General features: G+C 60.0%; 1 protein-coding gene across 1 annotated transcript; it reads right to left on the bottom strand.

The window, feature by feature from the left end:
* Positions 1-1,650: 1,650 nt before the first annotated feature.
* Positions 1,651-24,683, bottom strand: Alpk3 (alpha kinase 3). The gene is made up of 14 exons (XM_090321616.1): positions 24,535-24,683; positions 20,188-20,226; positions 17,489-17,610; positions 14,752-14,869; positions 13,190-14,354; positions 7,782-9,471; positions 7,228-7,375; positions 6,848-6,975; positions 6,618-6,653; positions 6,050-6,330; positions 5,427-5,515; positions 4,330-4,550; positions 2,719-2,767; positions 1,651-1,999 (listed from the first exon to the last, which is right to left on the bottom strand). The coding sequence occupies exons 1-14, from the start codon at positions 24,681-24,683 to the stop codon at positions 1,678-1,680; spliced, it is 4,557 nt and encodes a 1,518-aa protein (XP_090177742.1). The 3' UTR covers positions 1,651-1,677.
* Between the last annotated feature and the right edge of the window lie 306 nt (positions 24,684-24,989).

Raw genomic sequence — 24,989 nt, 5'->3', positions numbered from 1 at the left:
CCTGGGGTGCTCCCCGGCTCCTGCCCACTCCCCTCCCGCCTCGCCCCGCGATGCTAATGACTTGACCACTCGTTTGGTCTCGTGAGCTGCCCCAGTCTCCTTTCCCAGGCAGCTTTTCTCCTGCTTAGGTTGGTCCAGGTTCGTTTCCCGTGTCCTAAGCCCACGGGTGTGAAGGACGGCAGCTTAGCCTCATCTTCTGTGCAGCTTGTCGCTGAGTGAGTAAACGAGTGAACTCCAGGCCTGGCCGCGCAGGCCGGAGGAGGTGAAAGAGCCTGGGCCAGGGGGCCCAGGAGCCGCCTGAGCCAAGAGGAGGTAGAGAAGTTAGAAGCATCAGAGCGGCAGGGAGATGCCAGGCCAGGCCAGGCAGGACCTGGGTGGGGGAAGGGTCAGCTGCTCCCGGGTGGGCCCTGCCACAGCAGAGGCGGCTGCAGGGAGGCAGCCGAGCACCCCAGAGCTCTGCTGTCCCTCCCCCACCACCCTCTTCCAAAACTCATGAAGTCCCAGGAGCACAGACTTGCCTGCCAGTGACACCTGGGCTAGGAGCCACACACAGGCTTTCTATTCCAAGTGGCCGGAGATCCCCTTTTGCAGAGGGCCTGGGGGCTATGGGATCCGTGTGGAAGCTGGCAAGAGGGGACCTCGCTGCAACCACATCAGATGCAGTGAGCAGGACCCGCAGCTGGCAGCTCCCAGGAAGCATTTAGGACCTGGATGCCAGGAGGGGCCCCAAGCTTCCTGGAAATGCAGACATGAGGTCCCGGGCCTGGAGTCTCTGTGTGTGGAGCTGGCTGGGACCTGGCCTGACGCCCCCCCCCACTGCCCCACCCCACTCAAGCATATGGGCACGTGGCTTTTGTAGCACAGATGGGCCCCTCCACCACAGAGGGGCCCAGACCTCATCCCTGGGGGGGTGGCATTCACCGTCACACCACTCCTTTCGGTGCAATGCCCAAGGCCCCTCTAAGTCAGCACACACGTGTGTGCAGGCACACGCATGTGTATACACACACACACACACACACACACACACCGTTTGGCTGTAGGTGCTTGCGCTCCCTTGTACTGGGTTTGCCTCAGAAGGGAGGAAGAGACATGGGGTGCAAGGAGAGGCCAGGAGGTCCCCCCCAACTGGGCACTGGTATGCAGGGCTGTGAAGCCCTCAGACAAAGGACAGGCGAGGAGTTGGCCCAAGGGCAGGTAGCAGGCTGCAGCTGGGCTCAAAGCTTATGAGGGGAGGAGCTGGGTCCACTGGCAAAGATCATGGCACAGGGCTGGCTGTGGGGATGCCCTACCCTACAGGAGCTGAGGATACGCTGGGATGAAGGAGGAACCCTGAGAGTCACAGGCTAATCCCAGTGGAGGCCAGGACAATCTGAAGGGATGCAGCGCCCCCTCTGCCAGGTGTGGGGAGTAGTTGGGGTGCAGGATGCATGCAGAGGGCTTGGGAGCCTCCAGCAGTGACAAGTGTAAACTTCAACAAGGCCCTGGGAGGTGGGGCCTGCTCGAGGCCTGGTGGTGCTGGCACTAGGAGAGACTGGTGGGCCACCTGCCTAGGCCTTCAGATAAAGGGCTCAGAGAGGGCCCCTTCTCCAGTCTTGTGTCAGGAAGGTCCATCTGGTTCAAGCTGCTTTCTGGTTGGTCTGGGTCTGGGTGGAGGCCCCCAGCCTCCTGTTGGGGTTACCGCATGCCCTGGGCCTTGGAGACCCCCTCCTGGGTGGGGGGCTGGCCGGTGGCTGCCTCTGAGGCCTTGACACTCAGCACGCTCTTCCTGGTGCCCTGAGGACTGGGGTGGGCTTTCTTCTGAGGCTGGGGACTCAGCTGGGGCCCCCTCCGGCCAGCAGATGGACTCTTGGAGCCCTTGGCCTTGGCTGGAGGGTGGGCAGCCTCGGGGCCCTTGAGGGCCTCCAGCCCCATCATCTCACAGAAGGTGTTGCACCGGTGGGAAGCGGCAAACTGGTCCAGCAGGGCCGGGAGGCAGCTCTCCTTGAGGCCTTGATATCTGCAGCCAAACGGGGCGGAGGGTGGGTTCCAGCCCTGGTGGCAGGCTGCAGGGCAGACGGTGGGGGGACTGCCCTCAGAGCACACTCCGAGGGGCTGCCTCAAGTGGTGTGCGTGCCTGTGTGTGCATGTGGGTGTGTGTATGTGCGCGTGTGTGTGCATGTGTGTGCATGTGTGCATGTGTGTGCGTGTGTGCATGTGTATGTGTGCACATGTGTGTGTGTGTGCGTGCATGTGCGTGTGTATGTGTATGTGTGTGTCTATGTGTGCGTGTGCATGTGTGTGTGTGATTTGAACTCAGGACCTGAGCACTGTCCTTGGGTTTTCTCAAGGCTAGAGCTCCACCACTTGAGCCACAGCACCACTTCCGGCTTTTTCTGTGTATGTGGTACTGAGGAATGGAGCCTAGGCGAGCACTCTACCACTAGGCCACACTCGGCCCAGCAGCCCCTGGCTGGTTTTGAACTGAGCTCCTCAGATCTCAGCCTCTCAAGTAGCTGGGGTACGGTCATGAACCACCGGTGCCAGCTCATGGCTTGTCTTTTTTTGGGGGAAAAGAAAGCCGAGGAAGGCTCAGATGTGCAGCAGAACTGCCCGCTCTTCTCGGTGGCATTAGAACGCGGTGTCAGGCCTGGGGCCAGGCGTGGGGCAGCAGCTCACAGCCACCAGGAGAACTGGGGAGACCCCTCCGGCACCTCCTCCAGCCCCAAGAACACTCACCCTTGCATTCTGGTGGCAATCTGCACGTCAGTCATCTTCCAGTCAACACCTAGGGAAAAAGAGAGGCCATGGATGTCCCTGGCCGGTTCCAGGACAGATGCCATGGAGGACAGGAACTTGCCGGGGGCTCCGGCATCCCCTCAGAGCCCTTACCGTGGCCACCACCCACACAGGGCGAGTCCCAGAACCCCCATTCTTCCAAAAGAGGAGATGTCTCAGACCACACTTGGCACATCCACTCAGTAACAGCACTGACGGCACAGTGCTAGCTGCCAGGCTGAGTTCATGTTCCGGCTTCCTGATTCTTTCGACTGCAGAAGCCTGCCTCCCCGGACCAAGCTGGGCCACCGGCTGGACTGGCCTTGGCTTGGAACTAAAACTCTGACCTCTGTCTCAATAGGTTAGTGGTCTCCCAGCTGAGACTTTCCTGCCCAGGCTGGCTCTGAACCATGATCCTCAGATCTCAGCCTCCTGAGTAGCTAGGATGGTGATAGGCGGAGCTATCAGGGCCTAGCCTGGCTTTGTTTCGTTTCTTTTCTGTCTGTCTGTCTTTCTTTCTTAGACAGAAACTCAGCGGGAAAACCATGGGATTTGGCCTTAAACCAAATTCTTTTGACTTCAAAGTGTTCCTGTGTGCACTGCTCGCAGCGTCCTGAAGACAAGGACAGTTCAGGGACTCCTTCCGCCCTCCCGGTGTTTCATACATGTTACAGGGTGGGGGAGGACTGGAAGCATGAGCTTAGGAATCAATGGACTTAATAGCTGATGACTTTTGGGTTGCCTAGTGCTGCCCCTCCTCTATATGGAGACGTGTGTGCGTCCCATCCCGGTTCCTCACTTATTCTTCTAGGGATGAGCGTCAGGGAATGCTAATCCCAGCCACGTCCCCTCCACCCTAGAGAAGCCCTGGTCCCCTCCTGCTAGAGAGTAGATTTGGAGAGGACGGGCCAGGTCAAAGCCAAAGGTGGATTCCAGCTTGTTGCCTTCCTCTGTTGGGGAGTTTCTGGTCATGGAGGACATAGAAATAAAACTGAAAGGATACCAGACTGAATCGGCTTCTGCTTAAAAAGAAAAGCAACGCCAGTAAAGGCGGAGGAGGGGGAGTGACTGGAAAGCTACTTGGTTTGGGGTGTCCGTTCATGCGTTTTGAGACGGGGTCTCTCCATGTCGCCCACAGGCTGGCTCCAAGCTCCGCCTCTCAGGGGCTGGGCCTGCAGGCAGGCAGCGCCATACCCAGCAACAAAGCTGCTGGAGCTGGGGTGGGAGGCGGCTTGGGAAGGAGAAGGAGCAGCGCCTGCCTGTGGGGGCTGGGGGTGGAGATGAAAAGGATGCCATTGGTTTTTAAGGCAAATTGTTTTTCAATTCTAAGTGGCACGAGTGCTCTCCTCCCAAGTTAGCTGCAGTGAAAGGTGCCTGCACCAGGCCCTTGGCCTGTACTGGGATTTCACAGAGAGCACCGTGAGAGGCCAAGGAGAACCCACAGGGGAGTGTCACAGGCTAGTGTGGTGGGCGTCCCCCACGCACAGCGCCTGCCACGCACAGCGCCCGCCCTCCACGCACCTTCACATCGTGCGTGTGTTTCCCACACAACGTGGCACCCGCACTGAGTACCTGCCAAGTCTGTGACCAGGAAGCTGCCGTTCGTCCACTGGTACAGCCAGTGCTGGAAGGTTTGGCATTTCTGCACAGCCTCGGGTCTGCCGGAGGCGGCGGGGGCTCCGGCACCCCAGTCCCGGGAGCAGTATGGCTCCAGGGGTTCGCCCAGGTCCTCCTCCAGGGTGGCGTAGGGGATGTTGTTTGCAGGCCGGTAGATCAGATACAGAGGGACGATCCTAAACACATTGGGGATCATAAGAGACAGTGAGGCCCCAAGTTTGCCTCCCTCCAACCCGGGTCTGTATCCTCGGAGCTGAAAGAAGAGCGTGGCGGGCCTGACGTGGGTCAGGAGGCCGCCCGGCCTGAGCTCAGGAACGAGACGGAGCCCACTGATCTCAAGGCCCTACCCTGTCTCTGCTGTGAGAGAGACTCAAGTCAGACCCTCGGGGCCCCGGCAGGCTGCCCCGCGCAGCTTGAGCTAAGAGGCCTCTGGAGAAGGTTCAACCTGGCAGAGCCCCACGCCAGCCCGGCAGGCAAATCAGTCTTTAACCTTGGGATGGGAATGACAATTATATAGCCCACTCCCACTCGTGTCTCACCAGAATCCCCCAGGCCAGACCCTCCTGCCTCATAGAGACCCAGAGCCTGTGCCTCCAACCAGCAAAACCTGGGGGCAAGACAAACCTCTTTCTTCTTTCTTTCCTCTCTCTCTCTCTCTCTCTCTCTCTCTCTCTCTCTCTCTCTCTCTCTCTCTCTTTCTCTCTCTCTCTTTCTCTCTCTCTCTTTCTCTCTCTCTCTCTCCCTCTCTCCCTCTCTCCCTCTCCCTCTCTCTCTCGCACCAGTTCTGAGCTCAGGGCCTGGGCACTGTCCTTGGGCTTTCTCAAGGCTAGAACTCCACCACTTGGGTTATAGTACCACTTCCAGCTCTCTCTATGTTTGTGGTACCAAGGAACTGAACCCAGGTCTTTCTGCATGCTAAGCTAGTGAGGCCACCATGTGCCCAGCCTAGACCCCCAGACAATTTCCATTTCTAGACCTCTGGAGCCGTCGGGCTGACCTCAGGGTACTGCGCTCCCAGCTGGAACGGTGCCCACTGCCACCCCGACACTTACTCGGGCACCTCCCCAAAGCCAGGGAGCGCCCGGGCCTCTGCTGCGAAGATTTTGCAGTACTCCCGGCTCATGTTCTGGATCTTGCACCCCTGCGATTAGAGAAAAGCGGATGCAGTCAGCCAACCAGGCTCCCCTCTTCCCTGGCTGCCCAGCCTGCAGGGTGGGCACAGGCCAGGGGCTGCAGGGGCTTCCGGCCCCAGAGGAGGGGTCTACACCACCCAGCTCCCTTCCCTGAACCCCCTCTCCCCTGAATGATGCAAGGCTGTGGGCTGCCATTGAAATGTGGGTGTTACAGAGTTTTCTGTTTCCTGAAGCTCCCATGCCACATGGCAGTGCCTAGCTCCCCCCCCCAGACCCCTCCCCAACCATCAACTCCCGTTATCTCATGCTCAATAAGGTTTCTGACGGACTGGGTTTCCAATGGTGGGGGGTGGGAGAACGTTTGAAAACTAAGCTTAAGATGCTTTGACTCTGCCCACTTCTCTGGTCATGGGCCCAGAGTCTGAGCTCTGTGTGAACCTCTCATCTATGTCTGCCATGGGGCCTGGTGAGATACGGATGGGTGGCCGATGCCTCCACTTTGGGAAAGGAAGGGAAGGAGGTGAGAGGAGCTGGCGCCATACCTGGATGGTGACGTCGTAATTTCTGCCCAGGAGAGACGTCTCGCCGCTGGCCCCAAACACCAGCAGGCTGGACACCTTGAGGACACACGTGCGGCCGGACTCGAAGACGGGCTCCAGCCCGTAGATGACCCGGGCGCGGGAGGCCTTCCGAAGGCCACGGCCGTGGCCGCCTGCCCGGAGCTCCTCGCTCACCAGCCGCCCGAAGAGCTTGTCCCCCCAGCAGCCGGAGTCCGCCAGACCCTTGGCAAACACCATGGGCGTCATCTCAATCTCCTCCCCGACTGAAAACGACCACCAAGAGACAGGGAGCCATGAGACAGGGAGCGTGGGCAAGAGCCGAATGGCGCCCCTTTCCCTGCTGCGTCTGCTGTGTCTGCCTGGGCTGGCGTGACTGGAGTCCCCGCCACACCGCAAGCCATGTGCGTGCAGAAACCGGGGCCATCAAGACCAGATCTGCCACCATCAAATCAATCAACCGAGCCTGATGGGATACAGGACTCCCATGCCTAGCAGCATGGAGCTGGGTGGCCAGAGCTGACCCCCCCACGCCCTCCACGCGGTAACTTACCTTCCACCTCTTCCCTGGAGACGAAGCCAGACAACACTGTGTGGAGAGAGCAAGAGAGGCCAGTCTGCCCAGGCAGGGCATGTCCACACGAAAGGCCACCCCCACCCCCACCCCACAGCGCCAGGCCGGCCGAGCCCCCCACCCCCACCCCACAGCGCCAGGCCGGCTGAGCCCCCCACCCACCCCCGCCCCACAGCGCCAGGCTGGCCGAGCGGGCAGGGCTCCCTCACCCTCGGGGCTGAGGCAGAAGTCAGTGGAGGCAGAGCCATGCTCGTTGTGGAGGGTGCACCGATACACGCCGCAGTCCACGGGAGACGCATGCACAATGGCCAAGGCCGCTGGGCCCTCGTCCCCAGCGCTGTGTGGAGAGTGGAGACCCTTCTCAGAGAGGCCACTGTTGTAGCCGGGGGCTCGGACCCCACTCTCAGAGGCCCCTGTGCTCGGCGTGGGAGCCGGGTGACTCACGGGCTGTGGGATGGGGCCCTGACTGTCTCGGGGCAGAGTGCCCACTTGGGGCCGCCGTGAGGGTTGAGCCAGTGGCAGCACACCAGGGGTGCCACCTGACCGTTGCCGCCACCGGGAGCCCCGGTGGGTGCTGCAGGTGGCTCACCTCCTGCCCACTTCGCCCACTGGGTGCTGGTCCTTGGCCCAGGTCAGCACAGAGTCACTGAGCACGTTGAAGAACTGGCACCAGAGCTTCAGGCTCCCCGAGGCGTCCGGGAACTGTTCCACGCGGATCTTGCGAATCACCTGGGGGGCTGAGAGCAGGGCCCGTTGCAGGAAGACCTTGCCTTCCCGGCCTCTCTGACTGTGACCCCCACTTCCAGTGTCCCTGGTGGAGCAGGATCTGAACCCCTGCATGGCCTCGGCCTTCTGCCTGACCCCACATCCCCCCAGCCTCGAGTGGGGCTGTGGTCCCCGGCCAGCCATGAAGGAGGGATGGTGGTGCTGAGAGCCCGGTGGCACGCCCAGGCCCAGTGCCCAGTCCTTGATTTCCCCTGTCCTATCTACCCCTCAGAGGCTCAGAAGGGTGGAACCAGGGACTGGCCCCTGATTGTGTAGGGGTATTGGAGCCAGGCCTTCCCCTCAGGGCAGGGGCTCTGGCCTTCCCTCTTCGCAGCTGAGGGCTGAGGAACCGTCCCAGCTGCTCTCCGCAGGCCTCACCTTTGAGCAGGTCTTGGGCTTTCCTGGGCTTGTTTTCCTCTGGCGCTGGCTCTGTGTCCTGGCCGCTGGCCTTGGGGCTGGGGCCCAGGTCTCCGGGCTCCTCACCTGCCTGGGGCACCTCCAGCAGGCTGCTCTTCCTGCCCTGCGTCGGGGAGCGTCTCTCCCTGCCAGGTGTCCCTGGAGACCCAGGTGCCAGGCTCTTCCGGGGTCCCCGGGGGGAGACGGTGGGGCTGGTGGCCTTGTCTTCAGGCTTGGTGGCTTCCCCCTCTGTGGCGGCCTTCGCTCTGGGGAGAAACCTCTTCCTCCTGGCGCCCAGGGCCAGCTCCTCCGGCGTGGCTGCAGGGAAGCTGGCGTCCTGGCAGGGCTCCGGGGCACTGCTCTCTGTGGTCAGCCCACTCGGGCCCCTGTCCTGGGGAGACTCGGGGAGGCCGGGCCCCTCGGGGGCCACTTCATCCTCACCCACCACAATGGCAGGCACGGGGAGGGGGCCCTGGGAGCCCCGGGTGGCGGCCAGGGCCTGGCGCCCGGCCTGCACCTCGCGGTCCAGGAGGCCAGTGAGGCGGCGGGAGGTGGCGGGGCTCAGCAGCAGCGACCGTGCGCTCTGCACCAGGTGCTCGTTCTCCACGCGCTCCAGAATGCGCCTGGACGTGCAGGGACTCAGCCCGGCCACCGCGGGCACCGGGGCGGGGCCGGACCCGGCGGCCTCCACCCCCGCCCCGCCGGGCTCCGCGCTGGACAGCTTCAGCAGCAGCAGCAGGTAGTTCTTCAGGGAGTCTATGAGCCCGGGGTCACAGCCCCGGGGACCGGAGCGCCCACCTTCCGCTTCCGCCTCCCTGGTACCGGCGTCCCCGTGGCTGGCAGCCCGGGGTCCCGGGGCATGGCTTTGGGCGGGGGGCCCTGGCCCAAGGTGCAGGGTGGGGGCAGAACTCAGCAGGGCCCCGTGCCCAGAGGGCAGAGTGGCATCTGTGCTCTGGTGTGAAGGGGCGGGGGGGCAGGTGGGGGTGGCGGGCAGTCCCCAGCTGGCCTCCCCCCACTGCTGCTCTTTGGGGTGCTGGGGCAGGCTGCCCTCCGGCCTGGCCTTCATGGAGTCTGACCCCTCGAGCCCTCCAGGTGGCTCCGTGCTCCCCTCCTGAGCCGGGCCTCCGGGGATCCCAGGTGGGGGACCCCGGGCTGTGGGCTCGTGGTTTATGGAGACTGTGGCTTGGGGCTCCTCAGATCTGAGCACAAAACCAGGTTTCTCGGGGTCAGGTCGCGCTTCTGGGGTCAGCACAAACCCCGTGAGCGGAGCGCGGTGTCCCTCGGGTGGTGGGAGCTTGGGGGTCCCAGCCGGCAGGCTGAGGCCAGCCCCTTCCTCCTCCGGCACCCTCCTGTCCCCTGTGTCCTCCTGCGCCCTCACCCCTGCCGGGCTGGGTCCCCCCTGCATCTGTGCATCCCTGCGGGGACTCCCGTGTGTCCAGGGCCTCTCCCTGTCCTGCGTCTCCAGGCCCGGCTGTGTGCTCTGGGTGATGTCCTGCCGTGTGCTGTCCACCTGGCTCTCTCCCCGGCCTCCAGGGGTCGTGCCCGCACGCGTGCGCCCATCCTCCGGGGTCTCTGTGTCCATGGGGCCTGTGCCACCTTGGTGTCCGGAGCCGGGGGGTGCCCCGCTGGCGGGCGTGGGAGAAGCCACAGCAGCAGGCTGGGACTCCAGGGTCTGAGAACACAGGGACCAACACAAAGACTTGACTACCGGGGCCTGGAGTTTGGCCTAGTGGTTAAAGTGCTTGCCTAGCACGCATGAAGACCCGGGTTCAATTCCTCAGTACCCCACATACATAGCAAAAAGCCAGAAGTGGTGCTGAGGCTCAAGTGGTGCTGAGGCTCAAGTGGTAGAGCTCTAGCCTTGAGAAAGTCCAAGGACAGTGCTCAAGCCCTGAGCTCAAGCCCAGGACTGGCAAAAACAAAAAACAAAAAAAACAAAAAACAAAAAAAACAAAGACTTGACTACCATACTAGAACCTTCTTTAACACCTGACCCTGAGGGCGGAGAGGCGAATGATGATCTATCCATTTACACAGGAAGCCGGTTGCTAGACACAGACTCTCCTCCCTTCCGCTCCTCCTCCCCTGCTCCTTCCCTCCCCTCCTCCCCCAGCAAGCCCATCTCAATGTCCACCCCTTCTGGGTCCTCTCACCCCCTGCCTCCCCCAGCCCTGCTGCCGTGGCCCCAGCCCGGCCTGTCCTACAGAGTGCTCTGTCCTTGCTGCGGCTCAAGTGACCCTTGTGAAGCACGGCTCTGATGGGTTTACCCCTCCCTGAGTGGAGCCACACTCAGCCCGTGATCCCAACCACTCCAGGAGAGCTGAGCCTGATCACAGTTCAAAGCCAGCCGGGGCAGGAAAGCCCGTGAGACTCTTAACTCCAATTAAACTGCAAGTAGAGCTGTGGTTCAAGTGGTGGAGCACCAGACTCAAAAGCAAAAAAACTCAGGGGCAGCAACCAGGCCCAGAGTTCAAGCCCTAGTATTCACACACACACACACACACACACACACACACACACACACACACACACAGAATCCAAATACTGAAAACAAAACAAAATAGCTTAGGAATACAGCTTAGGCAAACAGTTTCCACACATAGACTTCAAACAAGCTTTTAAAACTTAAAAAATAAAAACCATAGGTGGCCTTAGGGGTTTTGCTATGTTTTTTTTGTCCTTGCTTTGTTTTGTTTTTGCAGTGCTGGACCAAAGGTCCACTGCCTGGTCATCTACCACTGAGCACATGCGTGCACACACACGGCCGTACACACACACAGACACACAGCCGTACACACACACACACACACACACAGCCATACACACACACACACAGCCGTACACACACACACACAGCCGTACACACACACACACAGCCGTACACACACACAGCCGTACACACACACACACACACAGCCGTACACACACACAGAGCCGTACACACACACACAGACACACAGCCGTACACACACACACACACAGCCGTACACACACACACAGCCGAACACACACACACACACAGCCGTACACACACACACACACAGCCGAACACACACACACACAGCCGTACACACACACACACACAGCCGTACACACACACACAGCTGTACACACACACACAGCCGTACACACACACACAGCCGTACACACACACACACAGCTGTACACACACACAGACACACACACAGCCGTACACACACACAGCCGTACACACACACACACTGCCGTACACACACACACACAGCCGTACACACACACAGACACACACACAGCCGTACACACACACACAGACACACAGCCGTACACACACACACACATACAGCCGTACACACACACACAGCCGTACACACAGACACACAGCCGTACACACACACACACACAGCCGTACACACACACACAGACACACAGCCGTACACACACACACACAGCCGTACACACACACAGAGCCGTACACACACACAGACACACAGCCGTACACACAGAAACACAGCCGTACACACATACAGACACATAGCCGTACACACAGAAACACAGCCGTACACACACACACACACAGTCGTACACACACACACAGACACACAGCCGTACACACAGAAACACAGCTGTACACACACACACACACACAGCCGTACACACAGACACACAGCCGTACACACACACACACACACACAGCCGTACACACACACACAGCCGTACACACAGACACACAGCCGTACACACAGACACACAGCCGCACACACACACACAGCCGTACACACAGACACACAGCCGTACACACAGACACACAGCCGCACACACACACACAGCCTGGCAGCGCGATGGCCCACAGCCTTGGGGAGGGGTGCCCACCTTTGCGGGGCGGGGCGGGGCCTCCCGGTTGGGGCTGCCCTCGCCTGTAGGCAGAGATGCCAGATTCCTGCACACTTGGCAGCCAGCCCGGCCACTTCCTAATGGCTCCCTTGGGGCCCAGGAGGGCATCTCTCTGGACATGCCCTGCGGTCAGCCCCTCCGAGTGCTCTCTGGCCACTATGAACTCCCTTCACCTTTCCCCAGGACACCACCTGCCCTCCAGACCCCAAGCCATCTGCCTGTTGTCACGTGGGATTTCCAGAATGGGCAGGAAGAAATACTGGACACCCAGTACAACTAGAATTTTAGGTAAAACGAGCAGTCCCTTCTTAGCCAAGTGCCCGGTTCTCATGTGAGGCCCCGGGCCCTTCTCCACGGCAGAGCCTCCTCCCCGCTCCCCTCCCGGTACAGCTCGCTTCCCCGAGGCGGGCGCCACCTGCTTCTTTCCTTGCTGAATGCCACCGAGCCCAGCTTCCCCAGAAGACGATGCCACCCATGTGTGTCTGAGCAGCACAGCTTGCCTCTGCTTCCCACCGAGTACAGTGTTATAGCACCTGTCATCAATTCCATTCTGGATGTGCTTGGGGCCCTGAGTGAAGCTTCCCCCGGGAACTGTGGTGGTGAAGATTTTATGACTTTTCCAAGACCACACCTCGGCGTGCAAAGAGGTGTACTTTAACACCTCAGGGAAGCCCAGACCAGCCACGAGCCCTAGACACGCCATTTGCGGGCGGGTGGGGGGGGAAGCTTGGGTTTGTCTTTTCGTGGAAGGCCTTCCCAGGCTGGCCCTGACTGGAGAGTCTAAGGGCTAGGATTGCATTTATACTTAATGAATTTTCTGGAGTTGGAGGCCTGGCCTTGTTGGCAGAGCCCTAGCAAATGAGCAAAAGCATCAGGTACCAAGTTTGAGTCCTAATCTTGGACCAAAACAACAAAAACAAAAAAGAATTAAAGAAAACAAATTTTCTAGCCAGGTGCAGTGGCTCACACCTGTAATCCCAGCTACTCAGGAGACTCAGATCTGAGGACTGTGGTTCAAAGCCACCCTGGGAAGTAAAGTCCATGAGACTCATCTCCAATTAACCACCAGAAAACTGGAAGTGGCGCTGTGGTTCAAGGGTCGGGTGGTAGACTTGAGCTAAAGAGCTCAGGGACAGCGCCCAGGCCCAGAGTTCAAGCCCCACGACAACAACAACAAAAAGTGAAGAAAGAAAGAAAAAAGAAAATAAATTTTCTAATGGAGGGCACCACAGTACAATCCCTCTCCCCCCAAAAATAAAAACTGCAGCCTCACACAGTCCCCCCAGCCTGGAGGCCAGGGCACCATGCTGGCCCCTGGCCTGGGGTGCGGCCTCTTGGCTGTGAAGATGCGGCCACCACCACACTGCCCTCATGTGTTGCCTGGAGATCGGCCATGCGTGTGGTCCTGTGTCCCCGCTGGCACTGCCACCTCCCCACCCCCATCTATAAATAGGCTACTGCCCTGGCTGCCAGGCGGTGACCGCCAGTTTCCATGAGCTCAGCGTCCCCAGCCTGCTCACCTCTCCTGCAGCCCTGCGGCCCTGCCTGGGGCTGTCCCGGGTGCCGTGTCTTCGACGGGCGGGGGGTGTTGGCACCTGGAGGGAGGTCGGAGCTGGGGCCGTCCCTGAGCCCTGGGCCACATGTTCCTCTGCTGTATTGGGGGGAGCAGTGCCCGCCGGCTCCCCTTTGGGTTTCGGAGGGGCAAATCTCTTCCTGTTGAAAGGTCGGGGCGGTGGTGGTGCAGGGGAGGGGGTGGGGGGGCTGGGTGCGGTGGCCTTGATGGCTTCCTTGTCCAGGGAGCTCCGTCCGGGTGCCCTGGCACCTGGGGGCAGGGAGCCCTCCTCTCCCTGCGCCCAGGTGCTCTCTGCATACATGTCCTTCAGGGAGAAGTACACTTCGGGTGCTGGGCTTGGGCCTGGGCCTGGGTCGGGGGCTGGGACACCCCGGGTGGGGGAAGCTGGCTTCCCAGTGCCTTCTGCCCCGGAAGCCCGGGGCCCTGGGGTGGTGCTGCCTCTGGGCTGGGCCTGCACCTGCTGCCCGGGTCCGGAACCAGGCTTGTTGGAGCAGGGGCTGCAGGGCTCTGGAGGGCCCTGGCTGGGGGCCGCCACATCCCGGTCTGCCAGCCTTGGGCTGAGCTTCGACTCCTCCGCTTTCCTTTTCTTCTTGGCCCCCGACTCCTTGGAGGGCGCTGTCTGCGGCCTCTGCTCCATGGCTTCACAGATGTAGGTCAGCAAGCCGTGCTCCCCTTCCTCCCCATTCTCGGGGGCAGGCTCCCCGTTGGTGGGCGCCTCTCCAGGGGCGCAACTGTTGAGGAGGCCCCGGCCTGGGTGCTGGGCAGCCTCAGCCTCCCCATCCCGCCAGGCGGCTGGGGCGGTGTTCTCAGCTTCCCGGGCCCGGCCCCGGGGCCCCTGCGCCTCGGCCCCGCTCAGTCTCCGCTTGCGCTGGAAGCGGTCCGGGCTGAGCTTGCGCAGGGCCTCAGCTTCCCCGCCGGCCTCGGGGCCCTGCCTCCGGCCCTGCTCCAGCTCCCGCATCTTGGCGGCAGCCTTGCACTTCAGCCTGGCAAACCAGCGCTGGTGGATCTTGTACTCGGTTACAGTGCCCACCTCCAGGACCCCCGAGCAGGACACAATGCCTCTGGTGTTGCGAGCCGAGGCCTGGTAGATGGCGGCGTCGTCTTCTTGACACCTGTGGGGGGAAGGTGCGAGCTGCCATCTCTCCCTCCCCAGCAGAGCCTTCCAGAACCAGCGTTCCTCCAAGCCCCTCCATCCAGGCCCCACCCTGGCGATGCCCCATGCCCCATCCTCCTGTGCGGGAGAGGAAACTGAGGCCATTGGAGCGTGGCGGCCAAGCCAGGCCATGCCGTTCCACGGGGAATTAGGCCCTGGCGCCGCTCCCCACGAGCAGCTGACAGCCCTGGTGGAGCAATGAAGACATGTTGCTGTTTTGGGCAGCCGACCTCATGGAAAATGTTTCTGTGGGTCAGGACCTCACCCGCCTGCACCCACCTCTGCCGTCAGCCGCCCTCGGGAGCTCCAGGCAGAGCCCCGCAGCTTCCCCCAGACAAAACGGGCGGGGCCCTCACCTGTACAGCTGCAGCGTGTGGCGGTTGCCCTGGTGAGTGATCTGGTATTTTGGCAAGCCACAGTAGCGGTCCAGTTCCATGTCATCCTTGTACCATGTCACCTCGGGCTCAGGGTATCCTGAGAAGAAGAGGAGGCTGGGTTACAGTGAGGTGAGCTCCAGAACCAAGGACGCAGACCACAGGCCCCACCTGCAGAGCGGACAGAAGCACCTGCCGGAAGCCCACCTGCAGCTCAGCTCCTTTCCAGAAACCAGAGCTCAGCGAAGCCAGAACCATTCCCCCGTCAGAGGGAAGGAATCACTAGCTTCCCAGCAGGAAGGAAACTGAGGACTTTCCAGAAGTTGTTGACAAGTAGTGACCCATCCCACATTATCATTATCATAAGGACTTGAGCCCCAGAAGTCCCCTCCCCAAAGTCCCACTCTCCCACAGCTGTCAAGAGCTCTCTTTCTTTCATTCCAAGTTCCTAAGCTTTGTTACTTGACCATACAGCTAACACATCCATGCATCTGTCCATCCATCCATCCATCCATCCATCCATTCACCTCTCTGTCTACCGCTGCGGGGTCCCCAGTTCCTAGAATGGGGCCAGATACGGAATCTGTGCTGGTGAAGTAGTTGTAGATGGAAACACAGCGTGTGTAGAGACGGGAACAAGCTCCTTTCTGGACTGGGGGAGGGGCTTTGGAGTTTGTGGCACTGGACTTGAAGGATGGCGGGATTTTAGAAAAGATGGGTTGAGGACTCCTGTCAGCTCTAGCCTGTGCTCCTGATGCTGTCATGAACAACTCTTGTCTGTCTCTCCTGCTAGACACAAGCCCCAGATGGGCAGAAATGGTTTCTTGTTCACTCCACCACCACCAGATAGTGCCTGGTAGGTGGTAGGTGCGTAATAAAGATGTGTTGAGTCAGGCCCTGATGCTCAAACCTGTAATCCTGGCTACTCAGGGAGATCACAGAGCCCTCAGGGATCCTGGTTTGAAGCCAGCCTGGACAGAAAAGTTTCAAGACTCCATCTCCAACAAGCCTGCATGGGGTGCGGCCAGGCGCGGCTCAGGCAGTCCTGGCGGTAAAGTGAGCCCCCTGTTTCCACTGCGAGTAAAGCCGGTGACATCACTGCACGTGTCCTGGGCCGGCACAAGTGTCCCCCATCGAAAGGGTGACCTCATGGCGCAGGACTTCCCCGCCCCCAGCCCTGCCCAGCCCTGGGCCTTTGAGTGGAGTGGAGTAGAAGGCACAGCCGCAGGCCCCTGCCACACAGGGCTCATCGTGCTTGGGGGGCTTGGTGCAGTGGGGAGGCCATACTTCCTGGAAAGTGGAAGTGAGGTCCTCACACACAGGGGCGGCAGTGGGGGTCGTTCACTCCAGCCGTACCTGTGTACAGAGCTCACCTGTGCACAGGAGGCACGTGTGTGCACGGGCACGGTGTGTGCGTGCATCCACCGGCTGTGTGTCACGTGCACAGTACACATGTGTGTACAAGCTGCTCATTTGCACCTACAAAGCTGTGCACTCCTGGGCAGAGCACTCACATAAGTGCGGAGAAGCGGACAGGCAGGCAGAACGGACTCAGCGATTCCACACAGCCAAGCCCTAGGCTAGCAGCGAGGAGACAAAGCTGCCCTGCGCACACCAGAAAATCCCCAGGGCGGAAGAGCAGGCGGCTGTGGGAACGAGGAGCTTCCAGGGCGCCTAGAACCCAGGCTGGGAGTGGCGGTATGCACCCGAGATCCCAGCCCTCCAGAGCTGAAACAGGGCTGTGAGTTCAAGGCTACCCTGGGCTACACAGTGAGAGCCTAGCGGGCAGAAACAGACAGATCTCTGGAGCTGCCTCTGCTCACAGGAGTCAGAGGGAGGCTCCAGCTCTGCCCGGAAGGGAAGCGCAGGATTGTCTGATGGAATGGCCTAGGTTGTAAAATAAGCCCACCCGCACCCTCGTGTGCCCAACTCCCGGGAATCCTCTCACTGAGAACCCAGCCCATTCAAACAGATGCCACAGGAACAGGCTTGAGATGACCCAGGGCCCGCTCCACTGAAGACCACGTGACTCCCCCAGCCATCTTTTCCTGTCCTGTGAAGCCTCACAAACCATGCTGAAATGGCGTTTGTGTTCTTTACACGAAGGGTGGAGGATATGGTGACCAGAGGAAAGGCCAGGGCAGAGGAATGGGGGAGCCTCCGAGGAACCGGGGAGGCGGCTGGGGAGAAGCAACAGCTTGCCCCTGCAGAAGCGCGGACAGCACACACCACACAGGGTTGTGAGACGTCCACACAGGGGAGATCCCCTGCTGTGGACTCCACTGGCCACAGAAGCACCTTAGGGCCCCCAAAGCTCTCAGCCTGGCCCTGAGGCTCAACTGCCCAAGGGGCTCCCTGGTAGCTGGGGGGCCAGTTCCCAGGATCACACAAGCCCCTACCAACCAACACGCAGGCTCTGAGAAGAAGCCAGGCCCTGAGGCCCTGAGACAGGTCAGGTGGCCCCCGGGTGGGCGCAGTGTTCACACAAGGCAACCAAGAGGTTGTGTAGCGGCCCCGTGTCACACAGTCACACAGTGTGACCTCACCAGCACACAGTGTGGCTGTGCCAGCCCTCACCGACCCTCAGGCTCCTCACTCCCAAACCACACCCTGCCATGTGTCCAGGGCATTCCGGTGGGGATGTGGCTCTGAACCCGCAGCCTCACTGTGTGTGGCGTCCATGGCACCTGTGGACTGGGCTGTGCCCCGGGGCCGTTACCTGTGACGACGCAGGTGAACCTGACGTCGCTGTCTGCAGACACCGCCCGGGACTTGAGTGTGGTCTGGAAGAGCGGCTGGGTCTCCTCCGTCAGCTGGGCAATGATGGAGCAGAAGGTGCTCCTAGGAGAGGCAGAGCCGTCAGAGCCGCCGCCCGGCTTCCCCGCCGCCTCCGGGGAGCCTCGCCCGAGGGGAAAGCCAGGCAACCCTCACAGACGCAGGCACCCCGAGAACTCAGGACCCCCTCCCAGAATGCAGGCTCAAAACGCAGCCCCTGTGTCCACGAGCACAGACCCCGGCAGGCACAAGGAGGGTCACTGCCGTCCCCGAGGGGTGGGAAGCCAGCGGCGCTGCCCGCCCAGCGGTGGGCACCACGGGCCAGGCCACAAGCACACGGACTCCTGCAGAAGCCGGGATGCCAGGCCCCCGTGACAGAGAGCCCCCCGGAACTCGGGGGCCTCTGTGGCCAGTCCCCCCCACTCACCCACCCTCCTCAGGCTCATTGTCCACAGGAAGAAAACCACTGGGCCAAACCCCACACTCCCAGACACGAAGCACAACCACATAGCCAGGTGTGTGGCACACAAGCCGTGCCCTCCCCACCCCACGCCCCGAGCAGCAGGGAGGATGGTGAGGGGGCAGGGGTAGGGGGACATGGAGGACAAAACATCCAAGACACCTTCCTCTGGGCCCAGGGAAGGCGCGACCCCGAGGAGAGCTTTGCTTGTCTGTCCAGGGCTGGGCCCTGGGCCGCGAGGGCGTGCGAAGGCTGGCGAGCCGGTGGCTCAGCTGTCGCCATCCTTGGTGGGGAGGCTCTGGAGTCGGTGGAAATACCGCTGTGCTCCTGGGTGGGTGCCTCCCAAGGGGGCATCCCGAAGCCAAAGAAGCTTTTCCGTGGGCGCCTGGCTGCGGTTTCTCCACAGGGGCGCAGAGGCCAGGGCAGTCGGGCCCGTCCGAGGTCTCCCCACCAAGTCCATCCAGCAAGAGGAGCCAGCCGCCTGCACCCTGACCACGGCGGCACGGGGCCCTGCAGCTCCCTGCTCCAGAACATCCTTTGGGATGGACGCAATCAACTAACTTTCTTTCCTTTCTTTTCCTTCCTTTCCTTTCCCTTCCATTCCCTTCTTCTTTCCTTCCTTCCTTCCTTCCTTCCTTCCTTCCTTCCTTCCTTCCTTCCTTCCTTCCTTCTTGAGACAGCATTCTTCTGTGCTGCCCAGGCTGGCCTAGAACTTGTGATACTCCTGTCTCAGCCTTTTTCTTTCTTTCTTTCTTTCTTTCTTTCTTTCTTTCTTTCTTTCTTTCTTTCTTTCTTTTTCTTCTGGGATGTGTAGGCTTGGGAATTTTTCTTGCTCTCATGTGAATATCAGTTTCCACCTCTGGGGGCCTACCAGATCTCCATGACATTTTCAAGAAATGTCTGGGCCCCGCATGACCCAGCTTCCATGATGCCTAGTGAGTGTTAAAGACCCCTGGCCATGGCCTCCCTCTGTGACGGCAATTCTGCCTCATCCCCCATGCGATGAGGCTGGAAGGGAGCTTGGGTACATCCACAAACATCCCTTCAGCTTCTGCTCAGGGGCCTTCAAGAAAATTTGGAGGCAAGAACAGGGTATAGTGGTTCATGCTTAGAATCCCAGCAACCCTGAAGGGTGGTGATGAGTTTGAGGCCAGCCTAGGCTACATAGCAAGAGTCTCTCAAAGAAGAAGAAATGTCCTAGCGTATTTACTTATTTCATTCCGTCTCTGAGTGGAAAAAGACACACCCTCCCACACTTTTATGTTATAAAAACACTGACACTGGGAAACCCCAAGGAAAGCCCTCCCTCTAGCCGGCCATCGTCCCGTTTCCCTGGCCATCTTCCAGAGGGCGGGCGTGGATTCCAGGAAGCCGGGAGGCCTGCTCACATCTGGGGAATCCTCTTCCCACCTGGACCCCTTGCAGCCCTTCTGACCCATGGCTTCAGAAGGGTGGTGCAGACCGGCCCTGTGTCCTGAGCACCAGGCCTGCCCTTGGGTCTGGTGGGTCCCTTGCTGGGAGCGAGCTCACGTCCTCTTCCAGCGCTGTCGTCCCTGCACTGTGGGAGCCATGCAGATCAGCTGCTCTGTCCGGGGCCCAGGCCTGGGCTCTGTCTCTTCAGAAACCATCCTCTGTGCGAGGCATCCCAGTGCTTTTCCCAGATCCCACCACAGCCTGCGGATGGAGTCCTGGCCTGGGACAGGGAAATGCCCCTAACTCTGGCCCCTAGCCTGGGAAGCCAGAGGGTAGAATTCCAGCTAGCAGGCTTTAACCCAGGGCTCCCTGAGGCCCCGCCCGGCTCTGGAGCAGACTCAGGAGGACCGACACAGGGTGGGGAGGGCTCAAAAGTAAGTTCAGAGGAAGAACCCGAGGGACAGCGTGGATGGTGACCAAAAGAGGACAGACAGGTGTCAAACCTGAGCACAAAGAACCCAGGATGGGCCAGGGCTTGAGTCACATGACTTGTGGCTATGGCTCTGTCACCATGGCTACGGCTTGTTGTCATGGTCTCTGTTCCCAGGGCACAAAGATGGCATGGCATCCATCTCGGGCACCTCTCAACAAGCATCACGCCTAGTCCCGTGTGAGTGCCCCCCCCATGCAGCTGGGTTAGTGCACAGGCAGCCCACCTGCAGCCCCTCAAGGCCCAGAACCAAGAACGGTGATGCAATGTGCGATTTTACCTTCCAGAGCTGGGGTGAGACAACCGGAGGCTTGATAAGCTAAGCAAAAACAGCAAATGGAATCATGAGGCAAGAAAGCAAGGAGAGGAAGAGAGCAAACCCACAACAGTCGCCACCGTCTGGGGCCCAGAGGCCTTTCTATTAAAAGGGAGCAGCTGTCTCGGCGGGCCCTCGCCCGTTAGCAAGTGGCCTCACCACTGGACACCAGCAGATCTGAAATCAAGAGCTCGTTAAGTGTGGCAGAACCCAGGGAGTCTGTTAGGCAGGAAGGAGGCTCGGGCTGGCTTTGAGAAAGGTGTGTCTCTGCCCCCCCAGGGGAGCTTTGAGACCCAGTCCACCCTGTAGCACCTCACTGTGGGCTGCTTCAAGAATCACACACACACCCCTGGAAATCCCCAGGCAGGGGGCTTTCAGGAGACAGGTGGCTTGGGCCAGCACCCTCCATTAATGTGTTAAAGTACAGTTAAACAGCCAAGCAGACCAGCTCGGGAGTGAACAAGAGGAGAAAGACAAAGCAGTTAATTCAGCAGGGCTGGGGGCACCAGCTCTTTCAGACCAGCACAAGGGCTGGGGCCACCAACTGGGGACCATACGGGCTGTCCTGGCCCCACCGTCCCTACAGGAGACCACCACGGGACCACGGACCTCTGCCCTCTGGGAGACGGCAGGGCCAGCTCTCCTTCGGCTGTCCCCACTGGCCTGCTTAGTGGCATCCAGAAAGCTTCAAGATAGTCTCTCTTTTTGTGACAGTCTTGGGGCTTGAACCCAGGGCCTGGGCGCTGTCCCCGAGTGTTTATGCTCAAGGCTAGCGCTCTATCATTTGAATCACAGCTCACTACAAGCTCTTCGGTGGTTAATTGGAGATGACAGTCTCATTGATTTGGATGCCTGGGCTGGCTTCACCTCTGTCCTCAGATCTCCCCCCTCCAGAGGAGTGAGGATTACAGGTGTGAGCCACCAACGCCCACAGGACTCCATCTCCTCAAGAGCGAAACACCCAACTCACCCTCTACCCGAGCCCGGCTGCCCATCCAGGGCCCCGGGGTTTGACTAAGGCCTGCGCTCAGAACCAGCCATCCTGGACTCCACCCCTCACCACTCCCTTCCTCTCCACACCTGTCTGCGCTGGACTCGGGCCTCACCTCTCAGTCCCATGTCTGTTGAGCAGGCCATCTCTCTAACTCTAATACAGCACTCCTCCCAACAAAATACTGCCCGTCCTCCTCCCAAGTCCTGACCCACAGTGATGGTCTTCCCTAATGTGGGGACAGCCCCCCCACAATATTGGGGCTCTCTCCTTCCCAACGCTCAGGTCACTGGGGCCACTGTTGTCCCTAAGTGACGAGACACGTCCCCGGCCTTCCGCCTCTCTTCCTCTGCTCCCACCTGGTCCTCAGATTTGGCTCTCCGGAGCTTTGCGCTTACTGGCCAGTGTGAGGCATATTGTGCTATGAAGGAAGCGACAGAGGGAAGAAGGAGGGAGGAGGAGGAAGAGGAGGAGGAGGAGGAGGAGAAAAGCACTTTATAGTCAAGAATGGTTGGTCCCAGCTCCTGCAGAAGGCGCTGCTTCTGGCGAGGTTGAGGCTGGCAGGACGGCAGCAGCACAGTCCGGCGGCTTAGCTCGGTTCCTTAGAGCCATCCCTTCCCGACCACAGACGTGGTCTGCCCCTCTCCAGAGAACTGGGAGATTGCTCCTGCTCTGGATCTGGGGTTCTGGGAAGGAGATGGGGAGTCTGCTTTCTAACTTAAAAGGAGACAGGCTCCCCTGCACACCTCGGTGGCTGACTCAGGCTCCCTGAGTCCCTTCCAAAGGAGGGAGCCTGCCGCCATGCTGCTTGGGCCAGCGCGAGCCCCCATCACCACCTCTGAGATGCTCAGAGGCCTTTAATGTGGGGCAGAAGACTTTAAAGAAAACCTGCAGGTGTGGCTCAAGTTGTAGAGCTTTTGCCTAGCAAGCACAAGGCTGAGTTCAAATCCTAATACAAAGATGGAAGGAGGGAGGAAGGGAGGAAGGAAGACAATTTTAAATAGTTCTTCTTAAGCCAGGCCTGTAATCCCAACACTTGGGAGGCCATGGAAAGAAGATCCTGAGTTTGAGTTCACCTTCATGGCCTGGAAAAAAAGTCTCCTCATGAGGAACAGTTCTAGCAGAGGCCCAGGACTGGTACAGGAGCTGGGGAACAAGAAAGGGCCTGACCTATTGCCTCAGTTTCTCTAATAGCAACCTGCTTACCTAAAACCAAACAGTAGAGGCTGCTCTGCGACAGGATCTTGGCTCAGCGGCTCTTTAGGGCCTTGGACCAGCGCCTCCAGGAAAGGAGCAGGTGGGGATAGCGGGGAGGGCGGGGGCTTCTGGGTGTCTGCACAAGCTAGATGGTCAGTCACGTACTTCCTTCAGCCTCCCCTCCCCCGCCTTCCTATAGGAGTGGGTGAAGTCCCTTGGGGTGGCACCAAGGTGTGGGGAGACCGTCTGAGCACCTCTGAGCCACCGAGGACTGGCCATGGGGCTGGGGAGACAGACCCCAGGCCCCCACCCACTGTCCCCCCAACTCCTGCTCCCAGGGCCAGCCCATCCACATGAGGCCTGGGCCAAAGGTACCTCAGGACTCCATGACAGAAAGGTACAAGGTTGGACCCAGAAAATGCTGGGAACAAAATGTGGGGTTAGCAGCCCGGGCGGCAGCCGCTCTGAGGGCTGAGGCCCCATGGCTGCCTCTTTTTTTTTTTTTTTTTTTTTTTGCCAGTCCTGGGGCTTGAGCTCAGGGCCTGAGCACTGTCCTTGGACTTTCTCAAGGCTAGAGCTCTACCACTTGAGCCTCAGCACCACTTCCGGCTTTTTTTCTATATATGTGGTACCAAGGAATCGAACCTGGGTCTTTGTGCATGCTAGGCAAGCACTCTACCACTAGGCCAAATTCCCGGCCCCCATGGCTGCCTCTTTTACCACAAGGCACGCAGTGCCAAGACCTGGGGCCAAACAAATCTAGCTCTCATTTCCCCTCAGAATTTTGGGGGGGCATGAGTGGCCAGAGGAAGTCAAAACCTAGAAAACTCTCTCCCTGCTCCTGTCCTGCACCTCTCAATACTTAAAGAGCCTCCTCTCGAAAGCTTCCCACTGTGGCCCAAGGGCGCTGGCTGGACGTGCTGCCCCCCAAGCCCTCGGCCCCATGGGCTGAGCTCATCGAAAGTACAACAGTGCCTAACATACAAGACTCAGCCTCACACAGCCCTGTGCCCCGCCTGGCTCCCAGCAGCCCTGACTCCCCTTCCCAGCCTCCCTCCTCCCTTCTTCCATCGCTGCTGTCCTTTCTCATCCTGGTTCCCTGCCCTCCATGAAGCCCAGAAGAGTCAAGAGTCGTGGGGCTGCGTGGAGGTGAGCAGCCTCCCACCAGACACTGGAGCATTTGCCCCCACGGCATTGCAGACGTTGTTTCCACAGGTCAGTACTTAGGAAAAGACTTTTTTTTTTTTTTCCTGGCAGTCAAGGGCCTGTGGAGTCTGACTCAGTCCCTAACACCAACCCTCAGCCCGGCCCAGCCACGTGACACCACTGGACAAGTTTTATGCAGAAACAGGTTCCGGTTACACGTGAACCTTCCCAGCTCCAAGGTCAATAGGACCTAGCCAATCCACGAGGAATGTCCTTGATGCCAAGTCTGGTTTGGTTTGGTTTGTGTCGTTTGCAGACAGAAAACAAGAGGCAGTGTCTCAGAGGACCAGCTTGTTTTCTACATGACACACAACAAGCCAAGTCCTGGGGCTAAGAAAACACATGATGCCAGTTACCAGATGGCCACATTTCCCTCTGGAAATGGCCTATGGCATGGAGGGCCACTGAGCAGCCCGAGGGGGGCAGGAAGTTACAGTCCCCAAGGCCATGCAGGTGTCCCTGCATCTGTCTAGAACACAAAGCCTCCACGCCCAATTCTTTAACTCTTTAACACTAAGGGGCACCTACGCCCCCAACCCTCACACACACACCCCAAAGCCACTGGACGGGGCGACTGGTGCACAAGAGCTGAAGCTCTCAGCCCCCATGCCCCCGGCAGGCTCAGTACAGAGAGCACCCTTTCACCTCCAGCCCCTGCTGAGAGCCCACCTCCCCTCCCGGCAGGAATTCCAGCCCTGCTCCTTATCACGCTCAGTGGAATCTAGGCCCTGGACAGCCAGGCTAGGAGATAAGGAGAGCCTTGAAGTCTCCCCAAATAGGGCCTGGCCTAGCCAGAGGCCTGAGGCCTTAAGGGGGTCAGGGGAGCCGCCCAGGGCCAGATCCCCACCCTACCAGGCACAGGACCTGGGGGCCAGACCTCTAGGGCCTCCAGGGCGTGCACGCTCTGGGCCACTCACCTGGTTTCAGGGCGCACACTAAGCAGGTAGCTGCGGCTGGCTGGGCCCGGGGTCCACACAGGCCCATCGCCCTCGCCGTCACCCCCTGTCCCGGTCTCGGCCCGGCCCCCCAAGGCCCAGCTCCGGCTCATGGCTCTGTGAGACCCCATGGCTCTGCCGCCACTGCCTCCAGCCCTGCTCCAGGCCCCAAACAGCTCATGCCCCTATTTATAGCCGGCTGTCACCTGCTGCTGTCCCTCCCCCGCGGCTGCCCGGCCCGCCCTGCCAAAGGGGCTCAGAGAGCTGAGGACAGCTCTGCTTGGTCCTCAGAACCAGAGCCTCCCACTGGCTGGCTCCCTCCATTTCCCTACAAGGAAGTTTCCCAGAAGAGACCCCAGGAAAGAGGGGCCTGGGAGGAGGGCACAGAGACAGGGACAGAGAAGGGCCCTTCCTGGAGTCGGCCTGACGTCCGCAAG

This window comes from Megascapheus bottae, chromosome 30, assembly GCF_031878675.1.
Source record: "Megascapheus bottae isolate mThoBot1 chromosome 30, mThoBot2.hap1, whole genome shotgun sequence".
Lineage (NCBI taxonomy): Eukaryota > Metazoa > Chordata > Mammalia > Rodentia > Geomyidae > Megascapheus > Megascapheus bottae.
The sequence above is the reverse complement of the archived record's forward strand: the minus strand, read 5'-3'. Positions and strand labels throughout refer to the sequence as shown.

Bases quoted from the DNA above. Each gene is read 5' to 3' on its own strand.
- Alpk3 (XM_090321616.1), bottom strand. From the start codon at position 24,683: ATGGGGTCTCACAGAGCCATGAGCCGGAGCTGGGCCTTGGGGGGCCGG. The intron at 17,611-20,187 runs GTAAAATCGCAC...TGCCTCTCCTAG, and splicing joins TCTCACCCCAGCTCTGGAAG to GAGCACCTTCTGCTCCATCA. The intron at 14,355-14,751 runs GTGAGGGCCCCG...TTCCCCCCACAG, and splicing joins CACACGCTGCAGCTGTACAG to GTGTCAAGAAGACGACGCCG.